This window comes from Accipiter gentilis, chromosome 1 (assembly GCF_929443795.1).
Source record: "Accipiter gentilis chromosome 1, bAccGen1.1, whole genome shotgun sequence".
Classification (NCBI taxonomy): Eukaryota; Metazoa; Chordata; class Aves; order Accipitriformes; family Accipitridae; genus Astur; species Astur gentilis.
Genome location: NC_064880.1, coordinates 54948575 through 54965976, shown reverse-complemented (window position 1 = coordinate 54965976; position 17402 = coordinate 54948575). Strand labels below are relative to the sequence as shown.

The following is a 17402-nucleotide window of genomic DNA, read 5'->3' as shown; positions in this document are numbered from 1 at the left end:
GAAGGCTCTTTGGAGTATTTAGTATGGTGTTTGATAACTTTTCCGTGATTGCTCCAGTAGGGTCTTTGGATATGGAAAGGGACTTTTTCATAAATCGTTTCTGCAGTTGTGTGCACAAAAAGTTTTTTTTATGACATGCAGTGTGTTTAAGATTTGCCTCAGCAAAATGGGAGAAGGGTATTTCCACTGCCGTGGAGAGGCAGGAATGGATGTGAGCAGAGATGTGCAGATGTTGTGTTCTTGCTGTCCACCCGCCTGTGCCAACTGGACATCTATGAAGAACAGAGTTTCCTGTTCACAGCGTGGAGCTGCTGTGCTGTGGGAGAGCTCATCCAATAATGCTTTTCAAACAGCTCTGTGTTTGGGCCCACATTTCTTTCCCATGGTGACAGAGCTGTGAAAGACTTTGTAGAAAGAGCTAACAATCTTGCTTTGCTTTTCTTGCATTATTCCTTCTCTTCTCCTCCTCTTGTACCTCCTACGGTGAGTTTTCTTTTTCCGTGAGCAATTACTTGCTTAACTCGTGTGAACAATACTGCTCTTCCCTTTTTCATGTTTGCTAGTAGTAATGCTGTTCTGTTTCCTTTGGAAATAGTTTCCTACTTCTAAGCTGCTTGTAGAGGAGTGTTTGGGGAGGCAGAAAGACCTAGTGGACCCCTCGGCAAATTTTCACGTATGTCTCTTCATCTAGGATCTAGGTTTTGGCTTCCTCACCAATTAGATGTAGTAGTAATGGGATAAGTCGCCACTTTGTTCCTTGAGCATCTAAGTGCTGCTCAGTGCTTATGAGCCAGCAGCCTATGCTAGGGCTAAGGTGGTAAGCCCAGAAGTGCAGACCTGTGTTTGGAGTGTTTTTCAAGGGAGAGCATGCCTTTGGAGATCCATCAAGGGAATGGAAGTTGATCCTCTGCTGTCTGCTTAACAGGCCATGGAGGTGGGTCTGGTGGACCCTGACCAGCATGCTTTCCCATGTGCTTTTTCTGACTTTCTAAAAAAGTTGATGTTTTAGGGAAGAACAGTTATTTGTCTTCCCTTTGCACAAAATAACAACAATAGCAACAAAAAGTTGCAAAGCTTTCTGATTTCCCCCACCCCACCCCCCTTGTGTGTTTTATCACAGATCAGTCCATTTCCTTCACTGGGATTTGGACCAGGTTTGGTGTGGTGGTGTGTTTTTGGGTTTGTTTTGTTTGTTTGGTTTGTTTTTTGTTTGTTTTTGTTTTTTTTTTAAATGAGTGGAAAATGGCTGGGCATATTTTTGGGTAGCATTCAGGGGCAGACTGACTATTTCTGCATTGCCACTGAGCTTCAGAAAATTAGATTAAATGTGATTTAAAAAAAACACAAACCAAAACCACAAAAAAACCCACAACCCAACACCCCCAAAATCAAACACTGTGTAGAATTCTAAGTGTAGAAACATGTCTCTTCCCTACCTGAGCGTCCAGAAAATCCTTTTATTCTAAAGCTTTATTGCAGCGCTTCTGTGTTACTTTATTAGTCCTGTAAAGTCGGAAAAGAGACTTTTCTTCATTTCCCAAGAAGCTAAACGCTGTCTAAAGCAGAACCCTTTCTAAATAATGTAATACCTATGCTTAAGAGTGTGAGGTTTTTCACTTACTAGCAACCGTGCACAAATGCCACTTCCTGATCCCGATGGCGATGTTAGGAGCACGGTGCATGAAATGCTGCTGATGCTTCTGCCCTCTCTAGTGACTGTGGGAAGGTGTCTGGGCCACGTTCTGCTCTGGCTGCCACGGCTTCTCTGCCAAATGCAGCCTCTCACCTGGGTGTGAGAACTGGGCAGGCTGGAAAGGGTCTCATGTCACATCATGGCCAGGAAGTGTTTGGGAGCTACCGAAACTCCAGAAACTACTGTCTGGCCTGTGGGAAGCTGGCTCTGGGAACAGCCTAACCACCTCTCCAGCAGCTGGGCTGGGGGAGGCTGCTCCTCTGCGCGGAGCTGGGCATCTCTGCCCCGTCTTGGAGCTTTTCTAACTGTCAGTGTCCATAGTACTTGTGCTTTTTCTGTTTTAGGGTTTTTTGTAATACGGAGAGCAATAATAAGGCTAAATGGCTGTTTCTTGGTACTGGAAAATTCAAAGGCTTTTGTGAAATTAATAAATCCTATATAAAATAAATTTTTATGGGCTGCCCAGGGAAGTGATTGAATCACCATCCCTGCAGGTATTTAAAAGACATGTACATGTGGCACTTAGGGACATGATTTAGTGATGGACTTGGCGGTGTTAGGTTTACGGTTGGATTCGATGTTAAGGGTCTTTTCCAACCGAAATGATTCTGTGATTATCATTATGGCTGTTGTATAATGCTTGTTACTGTATGCATTGAGAAAGAGAAAACTCTGAATGGAGTAGTCATCTCTACAAGCTTATTATTTTGTGTTTTCCTGAAATGAGTAAGAATCATAAACGGAAGCTACCCACCAAAAAAGAGCTGTCTAACGTACAATTAAATGGAGTCTAAAGAGATTTTAATTTTTCCAGTTCTGCTTTCCTTCAATTCATTATGATATGAAGCCCTAGCAGATTTCATGTCTTCCCCCAGTCCTAGTCATTTAAAAAGGAAAAGAATATTGCTGCTTTTAAGTATTTCGCCCTTTGAGCGTGAAGTCCCTTTCATCCTACTAGAGATTTCAGCAGCTCTGGAATAAGCTTCGCCTGTGATTTGTAACCTGTCTGGTTTGATTTCAAGGTTTTCCATGTGAAAAGAGTGATCCCACTCAGCAGGTGGTCCCGCTCAAAGCCTAGCAGCAAGCCTACAAAGAGGATAACAACCGTAGTACGGCTCTGAGTGGTCTCGGGTTGGTAAGCCGGATCCCGGTGGCTCTGAGGGCTGGGATCGGCTGCGCGTGCCCGAGGTTAGCCGATGACTGCAGTGTCTGTGCATGTTCAGTATGTGGCCACGGAGGCACGGCGCCTTCCTGCTGCACAGCTGTGGGCTGGGATGGAGGAGAGCTTGCGGACGGATCTTTTCTGCCCGCTTGCTTATGATGGAAGGTGTCACTCCTTTGCTGCGCCTCCCTCCTCAGTAAAGAGGAATCAATTGGATGGAATTGTTCCTCTTAAACTTATGTCATTATGAAATCATATCTTGGTGAGCGAAAGACTAGTTTGCTTAAGGCTTGTTTACCTCTGTCCATCCTTGGCCACCTGGCTTTTTTTTTCAGCCACATGCTAAAAGGTCTTGTGTCATGTAGGTTATCCCTCTGAACAGTCGCTCACATGCATGCACTAAATGTATATCATTATGTGTGTGGTAGATGTACTAGTCCTTATCTGCAAGGTGAAACTTAGTCCTGCCAGGAACAGGGTGTTGGACTCGGATCCTTATGGGTCCCTTCCAACTTGAGATATTCCATGAAATTTTGAAAGTGAGGGTATGCAGTGGTGGTGCATTGCTGGAAGGAAATGATTTGATCTTGTTAAAGCCCTTCTTTAAAAGGTACATGTAATATAATTAGAGACTGGGTTTTTTAGAAAGAAAACTGAGACTCTTACAGTATATGTTTTTACTTTTTAATGCTTTTTAAAGTTACTTCAATTCTATATTTGCCAACCAAGTCACATAGTTAACATAAGCATTTTTTCATGTCAAAGGTAGTTGAAGAAACTGTGTTGCTGTAGTGCCAATAAGAAAAGCTGGCCAAGTGCCTATTGTACTAGCTGTTTCGATGGAAAATGAATCGCTCTTCTAAATGTGAAATCACCTCAAAATTAAGATGTGTTACCAGAAACATATGTAGTGTATTTCTCCCTGGACAGAAGAAATTTGATATTTTTCCAGAAATTAAACAATGTTTACAGTCCAGGAATTGGATATAAAATATGAAATAAAAATGTCTGGATTGGTAACTGGTTGTGTGAAATAAACTTCCATTAGAAGTAAATAACTTGTCTTTGTTTCCTTGCATCTGTACATTTCCATCGTTAACCTGCTTTCTCAGAGTCTTGCAGTTCGGTGTCCTGTGGATTCAGGCTGGGACGACTGGGGCTGTGTGCCCGCACACGAGCACTGCATGCAGCATAACGTGTCCTGGGCAGTCACCGAGAGGGTTAAACACTGGACCTTCCAGTTTACTGATTAAAATGTGGAGTGTCTTTGTTCTTGTTCTGTTGAAATACCTAGATAATTAGAGTCAGCACTCGTAATTGTTGACTTTCACAAAGTGAATAAGCAAACAAAATAAAGGAGCTTCAATTTTGACACTTTAATAATAGTGAACTAGTAAACTAGTTAATGAGAAGTTAATGCAAATCTCTGTATCTTTGTGTGGCAAGTCAGTTTCTTGTGTGTGTGTACAATATATATGGGCCAGAAGTGCAGCAATGAGTTTCTGTATTATGAAACAAAAATATATGCAGTGAATGTGTTTAGGTAATGGAAGGATTTTTAAGCTTGGTTTCTTGCCCGTGTGTGTTGTCTGACAGCTACATACATAGTTGGCCTGACAGCCTTCCACGCCTGGAGCTGTTGTTGAGTAGGTACTTACCTCTGAGCGTCTGTGCCTGGGGGAGTTGATCTGCTTCAGCCATAACCTCTTGATTGCAACTGGCCTGTGGTGTTTTCTGGTCACATCTGTCCCAGAGACTTGCTTGCACAGCCATGCTCATGAGAGCTGGGGAGAAGTACCACCCAGTCCAGCTCTGCCTCTACTGTGGATTCACCATATGCCAACAAAACTGTGCTTTGCAAGTGCAGCTGGTTTCTCTTTGGGGAAACATGGTTAGAATATCCAGCCCTTCATAGCTGGCTTTGCGCACGGGGAGAGTGCTTTGTGGGCATAGTACATACAGTGTTTAGCTTGTACGTGTTCACGGAAGGGAAGCATCGCCCTGCCTGCCTGCTCTCAGGCTTCTGACCTGCAGCTCCGTCTTAGCCGGTGGCCTGCAGAGGCAGGAATGGGAGGACATGGTCAGGGCTTTGGCTGGTTCTGCAGCCTGAATAAGCCTCCTTGTTTGGGTAAAGCAAAGTGAGTGTGGCACTGCAGGAGCATTGGTGAGGGAAGGGCTGGCTGGTACGTGGTAATATACCACGGAGTTGGAAAACCAACTAAGAAAAGAAAGGAGCAGTTTGGGTATAAGGAATAGTAACAGTCACGAAGGAGAGTGTCGCCGTTTCCAACCCAGGAGTTCTTCACCAGAAATGTTTCAATTTTTACAGCACAGAATTGATCTGTATTGGTCCGTGGACACACCAGGATCTGCAGCAGTTCTCATGTCTCTCTTCATGCTCTATTAAATGGATCTACAGCCTGTGTGTCATGTTAGACGTTTGCGCTGCCTTCAGGCTAGAGCAATCTTTTCAAAAGACAGGTAGCGTGTTTGGAGTTGCAACACATTAGTTCATCGCTTGTAAGGGATGTCAGGTTTGTTCTGCATGGGCTGATTGACTGCCCTGAGGCTGCGCAGTTGCTTCCTGGCCCGTTCTGGGGTTGCAGAGCTCCTCCAGGAGGTGGCACATGAGGGGGGGTGGTTTTCTGCCAGAACTGCTCTTTTGGCTTCTGTGAGGTTTGCTCAGTCTTGAAGGGTCCTTGAGTCAAGAGAAGAGGGAAGTATTATGCTGAATCAGGCTGCAAGCCAGAGGAATTTCCCTTGGGGACTTGGTATGGCGCTCAGATGGTAGGTTAGTTGTCCTACTCCATATAGCAGCTATTTCTGCTGTTACTTAATAGCTGAAATGGCTGTTACTGCAGCCTGCAAGCCTCCTCAGCTCTGTTCTCACAGGCCTGTGTTTGTCAATGACAACAGAAGTATCTCTCTCCCTGGGAGGTACTGAAATCCTTGCTGCTGAAGGGCTGTTCTGGGGAAGGCTGTCCTTACCAAAGGTATGGATCTTTTAGGCAGGTCGTGGCTACGCATTGGGAGGAAGTCCCTTCTAGGTCTCTGGCTCTGAATGCCTTTGGCAGTTCCAGCCAGACGAACCAAGGTTAAGGGCTTGTGTGTTACAATACTGGTTGTGTTTTACTGCTGCTGTTGTGGGAGGAGAAGGAACAGAGCTTTGATTATAGGAATGTTTGGCATACGTTTTTTTCCTTTTCTTTTTTTTTTTTTAAGTTCCACAAAATTAGCAAAGTTATTACTTGGTATGTGTATGATGGATTGTGTATACTGGTATTTGAAATCAATGTGGCAGACGCTGTCTGATTTCAGGATTCTTTCCCTAATTTAGTTTTTGTTAGTTGTTCAAAAATGGAAAACTATATTTGTGTATTTGTTCCTTGTGGGAGGAGGGGAAGAAAACAAAGCGGAAAACAAACTGAGTTATATTCCCAGTAGGCAGACTCTAATGATAGGCTTGAAAAAGTGCAACACATGGTATGCTCCACTGCTATTTTAGGAGCATCCACTGTATTTGTGGCTGGAAATTTTTCTTGTGTGTTAGAACTGACAATGTAAATATGAGTTAAGTTGCCATAAATGTGTGTGTGTATGCATAGGATGTGTGTAACAGAGAGCAGCGACTTGTTCTGTCCTTCACAGCTGTGCCTCTTTTCTCAGCCATCTGTGAGTGCGCATGGCTGTTTACTCCCACGGGCACCTGTATTTTCCAGGAAACTGAAGAGCTTCCAGTGTTCTCTGTTAGCTAGTTGAGAGTGGTGTCCTCTCCTGCAGAGACCAGAGTGACTCAGTGCTGTGTGTTCAAAGGCATGTGCCATTCTTGAAAGCAGCAGTGTGTGCGGTTCTGCACAGAGAGTGGGATTTTCCCAGCTAGGGATCTCCAGGCACTTTGCTGAGGATACTTAGAAGTTTAGTTTCCTACTCTATACATTTTCTTAAAAGTTATTCCTTTTATTTAGCTGAAGCACCTGGGGTTAGAAGGGAAGTGTTGTACTGCTGACAGTGTGTGCTGCTTCTCGCTTTACTTTTTATCTCCGTGGTTACTCAGACTTGCAAGGTACTCCTCAAAGGCTTGTCTTTGTGGGAAAGTAGGTCCAGATTTACTTTTCAAGCAAGCTAGTTAGAGCTGCTTAATCCTGAGTAGCTGTGTCCACTGCAAATTTAAATGGCCTTAATTTGATTTAGTTAAAGTCATTTCCGGAATGCTTGAGAGCAACTATTTCCATATAGAAATATAATGTGGTTTAGCAAATCTGTTTTAAATTTACACTCTTTGTTAGGTTTTTTTTTCATCTGCTGGGTGTCCCTGTGTAGATGGTCCTCCTATGTTGTATACCTGCAGTAGTGTCTGTGTGAGAGGTGATGTAAAATGTCACTGAACTCTTGAAATTTGAGTACGTGGAGTGGGGCAGATATCACCGGTATTTCTTTGATGGTGCAAGCTCATATCTTTGTCTTCCTGAAACAGCTAAATTAGTATTGTTAGCTCCTACTTGGTGGTTCTTCAGCACTAGCTGCAAATATTTCTTCCCTTAAACAGAAGGTTTTATTGTCTAATGATTTCATTATCTCTATGTAACTGAAGCTATTAAGAATACGATGGTGTTTTTTCCTCAACTCTCCCCTTTTACAGACGATGAGCTGAAGCTAAATATGGTCCACTACGAATGTGTGTGTGAAGGCATGTCCTGTGGGAATGGAGATCGTTGCCAAGGCCAGCAATGTTTTGCTTCCCTGAGCATTAATGATGGTGCTAAGGTTTACCAGAAAGGCTGCTTCCAAGTCTATGAACAAGGGAAAATGACGTGCAAAACACCTCCATCTCCTGACCAAGCTGTTGAGTGCTGCCAAGGATACTTGTGCAACATGAATATCACAGCACAGTTGCCTTCTTCTAAGGGTGAGAGGTTAATTAAAAAATAGTGAATTTTGAGAAAGAAAAAATTTTTGGCTTTCATTTGATGTGATGGGAATGAGGTGGCTTCAGTGCTAGCGTAACTAAGGGCTTAATCAACTCAGTAAGGCCCTTTCTACCTTGTTTCCTACCCTGGGGCCCACTGGCACACATCCGATGTCCACAGGTCGAATGATCTGTATTGCTGGATGAATGATAGGGTTCAGGGTCAGGATTGAGTTACTGCCTGTGAGTGAATTGCACAGACACAGGTGTGGTTTGTTCTGAAGGGACGGGGTTGTTCTAACAGCTCTGCAGGGAGCTCCTGTGGTAGCATCCTTTGTGTAAGTGTATGCTCATAGCTCTGGCTGTCTTGCAGCCTCTCTTTCAGACTAGGTGGCTACCAAGTTAAATGTTGGTGTCAGTGCTACTGGTTTTAAAAACTTTCTCTGGGAATTTGCAAATTAATTTTTTTCTCTCTCTTTTTTTTCCTTTGTGGTTTTTTTTTTTTTTTCCTCCCTTCTCCTTTCCAAGGGCAAACCTTTCAAGGAGAAGCTGCAGGTTACAGCATGGAAACACTAGTCATTGTTATACTGGCTCCTGTGATAGTGTTGATAGTTTTTTCTGCAGTAGCTGTGCTGATCATCCGGAGAATACAGAAAAACCATATGGAGAGGCTCAATTCTAGAGATGCAGAATATGGCACAATTGAGGGACTCATTGCATCAAACGTTGGAGACAGCACGTTGGCAGTAAGTAACCTGTGTGCATGGTGAAAATTTGTTTGAGCTTTTTTCACTTCTGAACTCCCCTCTCTTACCCTCCAGACATGGCCATATCAGTAACAGGACCTTTTGCTGCCAGGGGATGCCACTTAGCGTCAGGACTTCTGTGGTGACATTCCTATGCCCGCAAAGCTGTAGTTTAAATTAAATTTAACCAAAAGATAGCTTTTGCAAGTATAGCTTCTTTGACCTGGAGAATTGCTATAAACTGTAGTCAAACTGTTTATGTTCCTAGAAGCAACGTGAAAACAGTAAAACAGAGTATGCCTGATTGTTGAGTAGCCTGAAGTGATATGAAAGGTGTAAAAATGTGCTGCATCTTTGATATATGAAGACAGCCTGAAAGGTTGGAAAAGATGTGATGCTACGGGAAGAAGAAAATACAGATATTTTTAACTTTTAAAAACTTCAAACCTGACTCCCATGATCTTAGTAGAAGTGCTCTCGGATGACTAGGAAATTAGTGAAATTTTGTTGACAGAAGAATGGTAGGAATTCTAAGAATGAGAACCACTTACTCAGAATTCAGTTTTTAAAATATGTTCTTGTTCACGCAGTCTTTGGAAAATAAAATGACATGGGGAAGTGTTTTTCTTTCTAAAGACATAAAGTATCTCACCCTTTCACTTGAGGCCACGAAAAAAAGTGTTCCCAGCAGCTTTCTTGTGCTTTATTGAAAGTGAGCAGGTAAGGCTTCAGAGGCAGTTTGAGTGTTTGTTTCTGAAACCAATGCAAAGAGGAAAAGTTTTCTCCTCCTTGCATTTCTAAGATAAAATCTCTTCAACATTAAGAGGTTGGAAAACACCTTCCATTTTGGTGCTTTCCTGTCTTAATATGCTTTCACTGCAGGGTTGAGAAGTGGCTAAAGAAAAATGGTCCAAAACACAAATATTATTAAAAATATGCTACTAAATAGACTGACCGCATATTTTCTTTCTATGTTTTGGACTGTGTTCTCTCTGTAGGAGAGAGAATCTAAAATGGGTATCTCTTGAAGTGAGGAATAACCTTTGATATTTTCCTTAGAAAGTGTTGGTTCCCACCAACTAGGGAAGGACTTCTGACTATGTCAAAAAAAAAAAACCCAAAACCAAACCAAAACCCAGAAAATGGTTGTACCTCCTCACCTGAAAGTTGGCAACCGCTTTGCAGGCCCAGCTATGGGGATTTATTAAAATAAAGATCTGTGGGACCGTTCAAAAAATGGAACTATTCTGGGGAGCTGGAAACTATTTCTTGCATCGCTTTGTTTTGAGACAGAGATGTTTTGATAAAATACTGCTGTGAATAAGTGCTGGAAGAGTCACGTGGAAAACCGTTTCATAAGGCAGTATGTTCTGACAAGTAAGTTTTCAGGGTTTGAGATGGCCAGGGATAGCATTGGAGCAGGGAAGATTCCTCTTTAAGGAAGAATAGGTTAAAACTGAGTAATCAGACTCTTGGTCATCTGGATGCCCCAATATGCAATCTTGAAACAGTCTATGTGGGGAATCGAGTAGGTAAACCAGGAAGAAGAGTCTGGTTCTCTTAAGCGGGGGTGGGTGGGTATGTGTGTATGTATGGTGGAGACATACAACATGGCAAGGGGTAAGGAGAGGATAGGTAGGAATCAGTTGTTTGCATTCTGCAGTACAATAACAGGGGGAGGCATCAAAATTAGCAAGTTAGAGCAAGGATAAAAACAAGGAAGGTGGTTCTTAACACGGTGCTAATTGAACCAGTGGAACTCCTTGCCCTGCTATTTTGCTTCAGCTTGGCCCTATATAAACTATACTTGGTAATCTTTTTTTTTAAATGCCTTTGGCTTTAATTAGCTTACAAGGCTTGATTCTGTGTTACTGTTTTAAAACAGCCAGTTTTGATATGTTCACCATGAACTAAGCATGTGTGCAACTGGTTATCTGTCTTTAAGCCCAGACTTCCAGCTTTTACCAGCTCTTATCTCTTATCAGTGCAAGACCATTTCCATTCCATTTGCAAACCTTTTGCACTTCAGGTCCTTTAATGTTACTTGGAAAGGGTGATAAAACCTGAGAAGAATAAATCAAAATTCTTTTTAAAATAACTTGGGAGAAGTTGCTAACTGTAAAGGCTTAGTCTAATGGAGCTGTGTTCTCAGCTGTCAGACCCTCTTAGCTCTAAGATTGCAGTGCCTTTGGTGTGCTTCTTGAATGTTGGTGATGTAAAAAAAAAAAAAAAAAGTTCATTAATGTTCATGTAAACAGTAAGTCTTTTTTAAATTCCGGATTTTTCTTCTCCATTGTGTGTTTTAAATTGCTGTTGTTGTTACACATTAGTTACATTTAGGATTAGTCTCCATCCATAATGTAGCAAATGCGTAAAGCCCTAAGCTTCCTAATGGGGAATGGAAAGAGCTGTGGCCTCTTCAAATCTTGTTTTTACAGTCGATGCAGATAAGTTGGGGGGGGCGGTGTGCCTCTGATACAAGCAAGAAGGAAAAGGAGTTCTCAGTTTGTATTAAAAAGCAAAATAGAAGCCTCCTATCATTCTTAGATTATCTTTTTCTTGGGTACTCATTAAAAAATTGTTAGGAAAAATGAGATTTCATCAGATCTGGTTAAAGCCCACTAGTACAGTTTGCTGGAAATATTGGAAAGTTCATTATGCTTACGCCTTTTTATCCTATTTTCCTTTCTAAGGAAAAAAAGTCCAGTAATACAGTTGTTAATGCCTTCAACTAGTATGGAAGTCCTAGCCATAAAAGTAGCTGGGTATTAGCACTTTAAAAGGCTAATAGGATTTTAACATTCAATTAGAATCTTACTCATGGTTTTTTATAAGCTTACAGTTTAAATAAAGTCTGGTTTCCATGCACTAAAAATACTAGAAACTGATAAAAACTTTTAAGAAAGACTTGTTATGGAAAGTTCTTTGGAGTATCAATTACATATCTACTGTAGGTGGTACAGGTAATACGCCTATCACTTAGTTTATTTTAAAACTGTTTTAAGTTATAAAAAACTCTACTAAACTTGAATAGTTTGGGCCAATACTTCCCATGACTTATGTACCACAGAACGGTGGTTTGTTTGTTTGGGTTTTTTTGTTGTTGTTGTGTGTTTTTTTTGTTTTGTTTTGTTTTTTTGTTTGTTTGTTTTGGTTTTTTGTTTTTTTTAATTCAGGGGACTGTTCATCTAGCATGTCTCAGCCACTTTAGGGAAGGAGACTTACAAGAAGTTATTTGGGTGTTGTCTTTTAAAGAAGTTCTAATTTGGAGCAGGGACTTGAAATTTATTAGAGAAAAACCTGTGGTGCCAGACGTGCCTGTGGCCATTCTCGGTGCTCTTCTGTTTTGAGACACTTCAAAAGCTTATGGTTTAAAAGTTGTGTTCACAGACATGTGAGTCCGTTCCCCTGTGGATGCTGTGTGGTGCTCCATCTCTGTATAGAGATGAAGGTTTTAAGTATAGAAGTCAGAGAAAGCAAGTTTATTTCTTTTTGAAGTGGCTCAGATTATTGCAAGACATAGAAAACTTTGGGGAAAAAAAAGTTGATATTAACCTGTTTGAAATAGATGACACAGAATTGAGAGAGCATAAGCTAATTAAGAGAACAACGAAGTGCTGAAAAAGGATGGAATTTCACTACAGAGGATAGCTCATAGGCTACAAGTGAGCTTTCAGGTTTACAGAGTAAATTTATTGTCACTTATTAAACAAAATTATTTCTTTATTAGACAAAATGATATTGTAATGCCAAATATAAGATATAGAGACAAAATAAGAAATCTGAGCATGAAGCGATGCTTGGATTTGTTTGCTGTTTCTTGTTGTGTTGTATGTAAAACTTTGAACAGAAAGTGATTATGCCTAAGTTATAGCTCCCCTACCATTCTCTTCTATGCATGGGATGTTCCCTGAAGTGGTAAAATCTTGTGAAGAGCTTTTTCTGTCCATCTGTACAGTGACGGCGGTGGTATGTCTTTACCCTGAGTGACCAAATGGCATCACCAGAGCCGTTGAGATACCAATGAGCTTTAACTCAACCTGTCCTGTGGTGTACCTTTGTGTGTTTAAACAGGGAAAAAAATGCTCATAGATTGTAAACTCCTGCTTTTCCTTTCGAACAGGATTTATTGGACCATTCCTGCACATCTGGAAGTGGTTCTGGACTTCCTTTCTTGGTGCAAAGAACGGTGGCTCGCCAGATCACACTTGTAGAGTGTGTAGGTTAGTATAATTCTTGTTCGCATCTAGTGCCAAGTCTTGATAACAATTGCAGAGAGAAAGCTTTATCTCCCATCCTAATCAACTGTTTTCCCTCAGTTGCTTATATAATATATGAAACTTTCCAGGCTTCAGCTTACGAACTTATTTGGTTTTGTAAAGGCAAGTGAAAAAATTCCTTTCAGATCTATGCAGAAGAAAGGAGCAAATATCATCTGTGCTTTATGATTAAAAAATTTAAGCTTTGTTCAGTAATGCAATGTTAGAAAATAGAAACTAGGCTTGTTTGGGTACTTTAAGCTGAATAAATGATGTTTTTAGAAAAGCAAACTCAATTTGAAGTTTGAAACTGTCAAACTGTGAAACAAACATTTGTTCATTAAATGATGTTCAAGTAGAAAGGTTTAGAATTAGAAAAGGATCATCTGGATTTGAGATCTGGAGTTGAAATATCAAGCAAAGTGGCTAACATGGCATTTGAAACAGTAAACAAAACCAAACCAACCTGTAATTTTGTGCTATTAGAATGGGAACATGAATGTTTTATCTTACTTGCTCTGCACTGTTGCTTTGGGGACCATGCAGGCAATGAGGTACTGTTGCTGCTCTTTTCTCCCTTAAAGAGAAAATCTCTCTAGTAGTTCTTCCCTAAAACTTTTCTGGATCTTCAGGTTTTTGCAGGACTTCAGTGTTAATTTTAAGGATCCATTACATTTTTCTTCACCATATAAATATTATTAATTGAATAGTGTTAAATGTGAGTTTAGTAATTTTAGGAAGCGTTTGGGTCAAAGATATCCTGAGGCAGTGACACTGAGCCAAGATGCTGTACTGTCACTAAAGAGGTGAGGAAGGCATGATAACAATTGATTCTACTCAGGGAAAAAGACTGTTTTAAATATGTTTTATGCTGCTTCTTCAGTGATTTGAACTCAGAATGGGTAACACCTTCCTGTAAGTAACTAGAATTTTTAACTTATCAGGTTGTTAAATCAAGCCTGACTAAAACAGATGAATCTGTGAATCTATAGGGACTGGGCCTACATTTTACCAGTGTTTCTTTGGTTTTGGCTTATAGGATGTATTGAGTAGGCACAAATGTTCACACTTGCGTTAAATCCAAGTGTACATCCTCTGTTGCTCTGCAATTTCTCTTCATCAGAAACTGTACAATATGATATGCATGATGATTTTGTCTGCAATATGGAGACATCTTTTTGTGCCTGTATATACCTGTGAATAAATGTGCATCCCTGGAATTATGCCTGCTCCCAAGTTAACTCAGGCTGACGCTATTTCGAGAGACCGTGTGTTTTGGCTTGTATAGCAGAACCAAATGAAAGCACTTGTGCAGGAAGTCTCTTCTGGGTGACAGCATTGAGACATCAGTGTTGGGTATCTCTCTTCATTTGGTTATACCTGCTGCTGATTCATACGTGCCTCTAAAGAACACTGAACTGCAGAGCAATGAAGGGCAGAATTTGGATATTTATAGTCGTCAAATCTAGCACAATTCATTGCATGAAGCCTGAGGCTATCATATTTTGGGCTGTGATGAAAATGGCAACAACCGGAACTTTTTCAGTGTGCCTTGTCCAGGATGTTTCTTTGCTTTTGGGTACTTGATAATTTCATACATTTCTTTTAGGCTGTTTGGGTAAAAACCTTGGCATGCAGACAATGTGTGCTGGTGCCCACAGGTCAGGGTGGGTGTTTTGGGTTTTTTTAAAACGTTTTTTGTTTGTGGGTGATTGGGTTTTTTTTGTGTGTTTGGGTTGTTTTTCTTTAATCGTCATTCTGCATTTTATGTGTCCGGCTGTGCTGACTGTTTTTGCAAGGGTTGATAGAAATGTAAAGGCTGTATCCCCAGCCTTACATATCCCTCCTGTCCTCCTAACTTCATAGATTTATTTGTATTGTTTACACTGACCTTGTAGTATGCTGCCTAAGTTGCTGAAGATGCAGATGCACTTTCATTGCTGGTAGCTAAATGATTACACCTGCCCAGTACAAACAGTCTGTATACTGTACCAACATGCTAGGAGGAGAGATCCATACTCTTGGAGCTTGCAGTTGAAACAAACGGGAAAAATTAAGGGACAGTGGAGCACAGCATGACTGTAAAGTGGTAAAAAGTGTATGCAGGGGTGATGAAACTAGATCAGTTTGATATTTGTGCTGTGACTGTTGAATTTCCATCCTATTAGCTAATCCTGTCTTTCTGGCCTATGAAGATTGTTAGTTGACAACTTTTACTGTGTTTTTCCCTCACCAGGAAAGGGCCGTTATGGAGAAGTTTGGAGGGGTCAGTGGCAAGGAGAAAATGTTGCTGTGAAGATCTTCTCTTCTAGGGATGAAAAATCCTGGTTCAGGGAAACTGAATTGTACAACACTGTATTGCTGCGGCACGAAAATATTTTAGGTAAGTAGAACAACCATGTTCGTGTATCCTAGTGTAGCTGGTGTAAAGGTGAGTTAACTGAACAGTTCACTTGTAAAGCACTGCAGATTTGCCAGGTATCTTACATTCTTTGAGATTAGCTTCCTGTGTTTGTGATAAATACTTGAAGGGAAATTTTAAGGGGGAGGCTTGCCAGGAGGGTGCTGAAATCCAAGTCTCAACTGGAGAAAATGTTGTAGCAACCATGAATCCTTATCCTCTTGCAGTATTCTAGCAAGAATCACTCAACCAGATTAACCAATTGTTGGCTGCACAGTGTGTAGAGAAGAATGAAGGTGCCACAGACCTGCATGCTAAGAATTCACCCTTGTAGCTCTTGCTGCAAGGCAGCCACATAGCAAAAGAGTATTGCACAGTGCATTAGGTGGAGAAGTTCTAGTGGATCTATGTTTTCTTTTAACTTCAGTTTACCTGGGAGAAATGAAGGGAGAAAAAGTAGGGAGGAGTTTATAATGCGATTTAAATATTTGAATAATTTTCTTTGTGCCTGAATAAAGTGCAGTATGAATCCGTTATTTTCTTCTGTTTAAGTGTTCTGCTGAGGGTCAAACTAAGCTGCTTTTGGTGTTTAAACTTCAACTGTAGTTGCCCCTTTATGATGTATCTCATTTCACTGTAAATAGGAAACTACAATGATTTTGAATCTTCTGCATCCCTTGTACCTTGTATACTCAGTTCTGAGAGCTTAGAAAATGGCTTTTTTGTGTTGTGAGCCATGGCTGAAGTTTAAGTAGCCGTTTTGATTCCTAGCAGACATGACCTTCTTTTGCTGGTGTGCGACCTTTACAAATAAAAGCAGCGGCATGTTTTGGGAGTGATGACATTACCTCACCCACAATCTGTCTGTCTTCAATCAGTTTTCTCTGGGCTCCTTATTCTTGTTTCCTGTCAAAGAGTATTCCTTGGCTCTATAGCTCACCCTGCTAGATGTTTGTCTAATGTTTCCTGAAGCAGTTCCTTTGTTACTACAAAAATAATTTGGTGGCCTCCTGAAATGTGGATTATTGAACTTTCCTTCCCAAGAGAGCAAGTAACTTGGCTGAAATTGCATTACACATTTCCCATGTTCCTCTGTCTGTGTTTAGTCTTTCTTGATAACTGTCAAATTTGTTGGCTATTTTATAGAATTTTTTTAGATGCAATATTAAACAATATCACAGATTACAAAAGTGTCACATTGTGTAGAAATCTGACTTCAGGAGAGAAAGTAGTGGGTGTTCTTTCTGACAAATGTCATATGTGGGCTTTTAATAAACATGATTTGTTCCTCTAAGTTGGGAATAAAACTTCTGTTGCTTCTCAGCTAAAGCTGTTGAGGTCAACAGTGTGCTGATACACAATAAATTCAGAGGTAACAGGAAGGGAGCTACTTCTGAATTTTGGGTTCAGTTTTAAGACACCACATTTTTGAAAGCACTTCTTGAAGTTCATGAGTTTTGAAGAGAAATTTTTCTCAGTTCCTTTGTAGAAAATAATTGTGAAATACAGCTACCATGCATAAAGGTGCTCTACCTTGCTTCACCATGGACGTTGCACACCAGTTGAACTAGACAGTTGAACTGTCTAGTATTCGAAGTAGAAGAATTACTATTCCTTGGGTTTTGCTATGCTAATCTTCTGGTGCTGCCACACTCTCCTTAGCCATCTGGCAGTTTTTATATCCCATGGCTCCATTGTGAGCTGGTGAACAGTTAAGAAGGTCAGGCATTTGGACCCTACAGCAGTTTAGAGTAGTCCCATAGGTCTGATAATTTATCAGGCTGCAGCAATCCCTCTGCAGCCTTTTAAGCAATTGGAGATCATTGGAGAGCAAGTTGTTGCTGTGGTGAGATGTGGTTTTTTCAATCTATATTTGGTCACGTTTCCTGTGGGGACAGCAGCCTTTTGACATGTCAAGGTTGACTGTTGGAAGTGTTCTTAATAGACTTCACTTGGATGTAAACGTGAAGCTGGCACAATGTATAGTGTCTGTTTATTGGGATGTGATGCATACATGAAGCAGATTTAACCCTTTTCTCAGCAGCCTGCATTGGCTGCTTGTTGTCCTTAAAAATGGAAATGATTAATTGCAACTTGTCTGTTTGAGGTATTGCTTCTTTCGACTGTGATCCTGCTGAATATACAGCAGCAGATGTGCTACAACCTGGTGATCTTTTTGTTTAACTGGAAACTTCCCCACCTCCAAGTTCTTAAGAAACCCCCCCCCCCCCCCCC

At 40.9% G+C, this 17402-nt stretch overlaps 1 protein-coding gene across 3 annotated transcripts in view; it reads left to right on the top strand.

Moving 5' to 3' along the window:
- ACVR1 (activin A receptor type 1) overlaps nt 1-17402 on the top strand; it is a 70088-nt gene that overhangs the window by 34859 nt on the left and 17827 nt on the right. For all 3 annotated transcript variants that reach the window (XM_049813424.1, XM_049813432.1, XM_049813441.1), the window contains exons 3-6: nt 7495-7761; nt 8290-8507; nt 12631-12730; nt 15003-15149. In XM_049813424.1, the coding sequence (XP_049669381.1) occupies nt 7495-7761; nt 8290-8507; nt 12631-12730; nt 15003-15149 (732 nt within the window). The remainder of the gene's footprint in view (nt 1-7494; nt 7762-8289; nt 8508-12630; nt 12731-15002; nt 15150-17402) is intronic.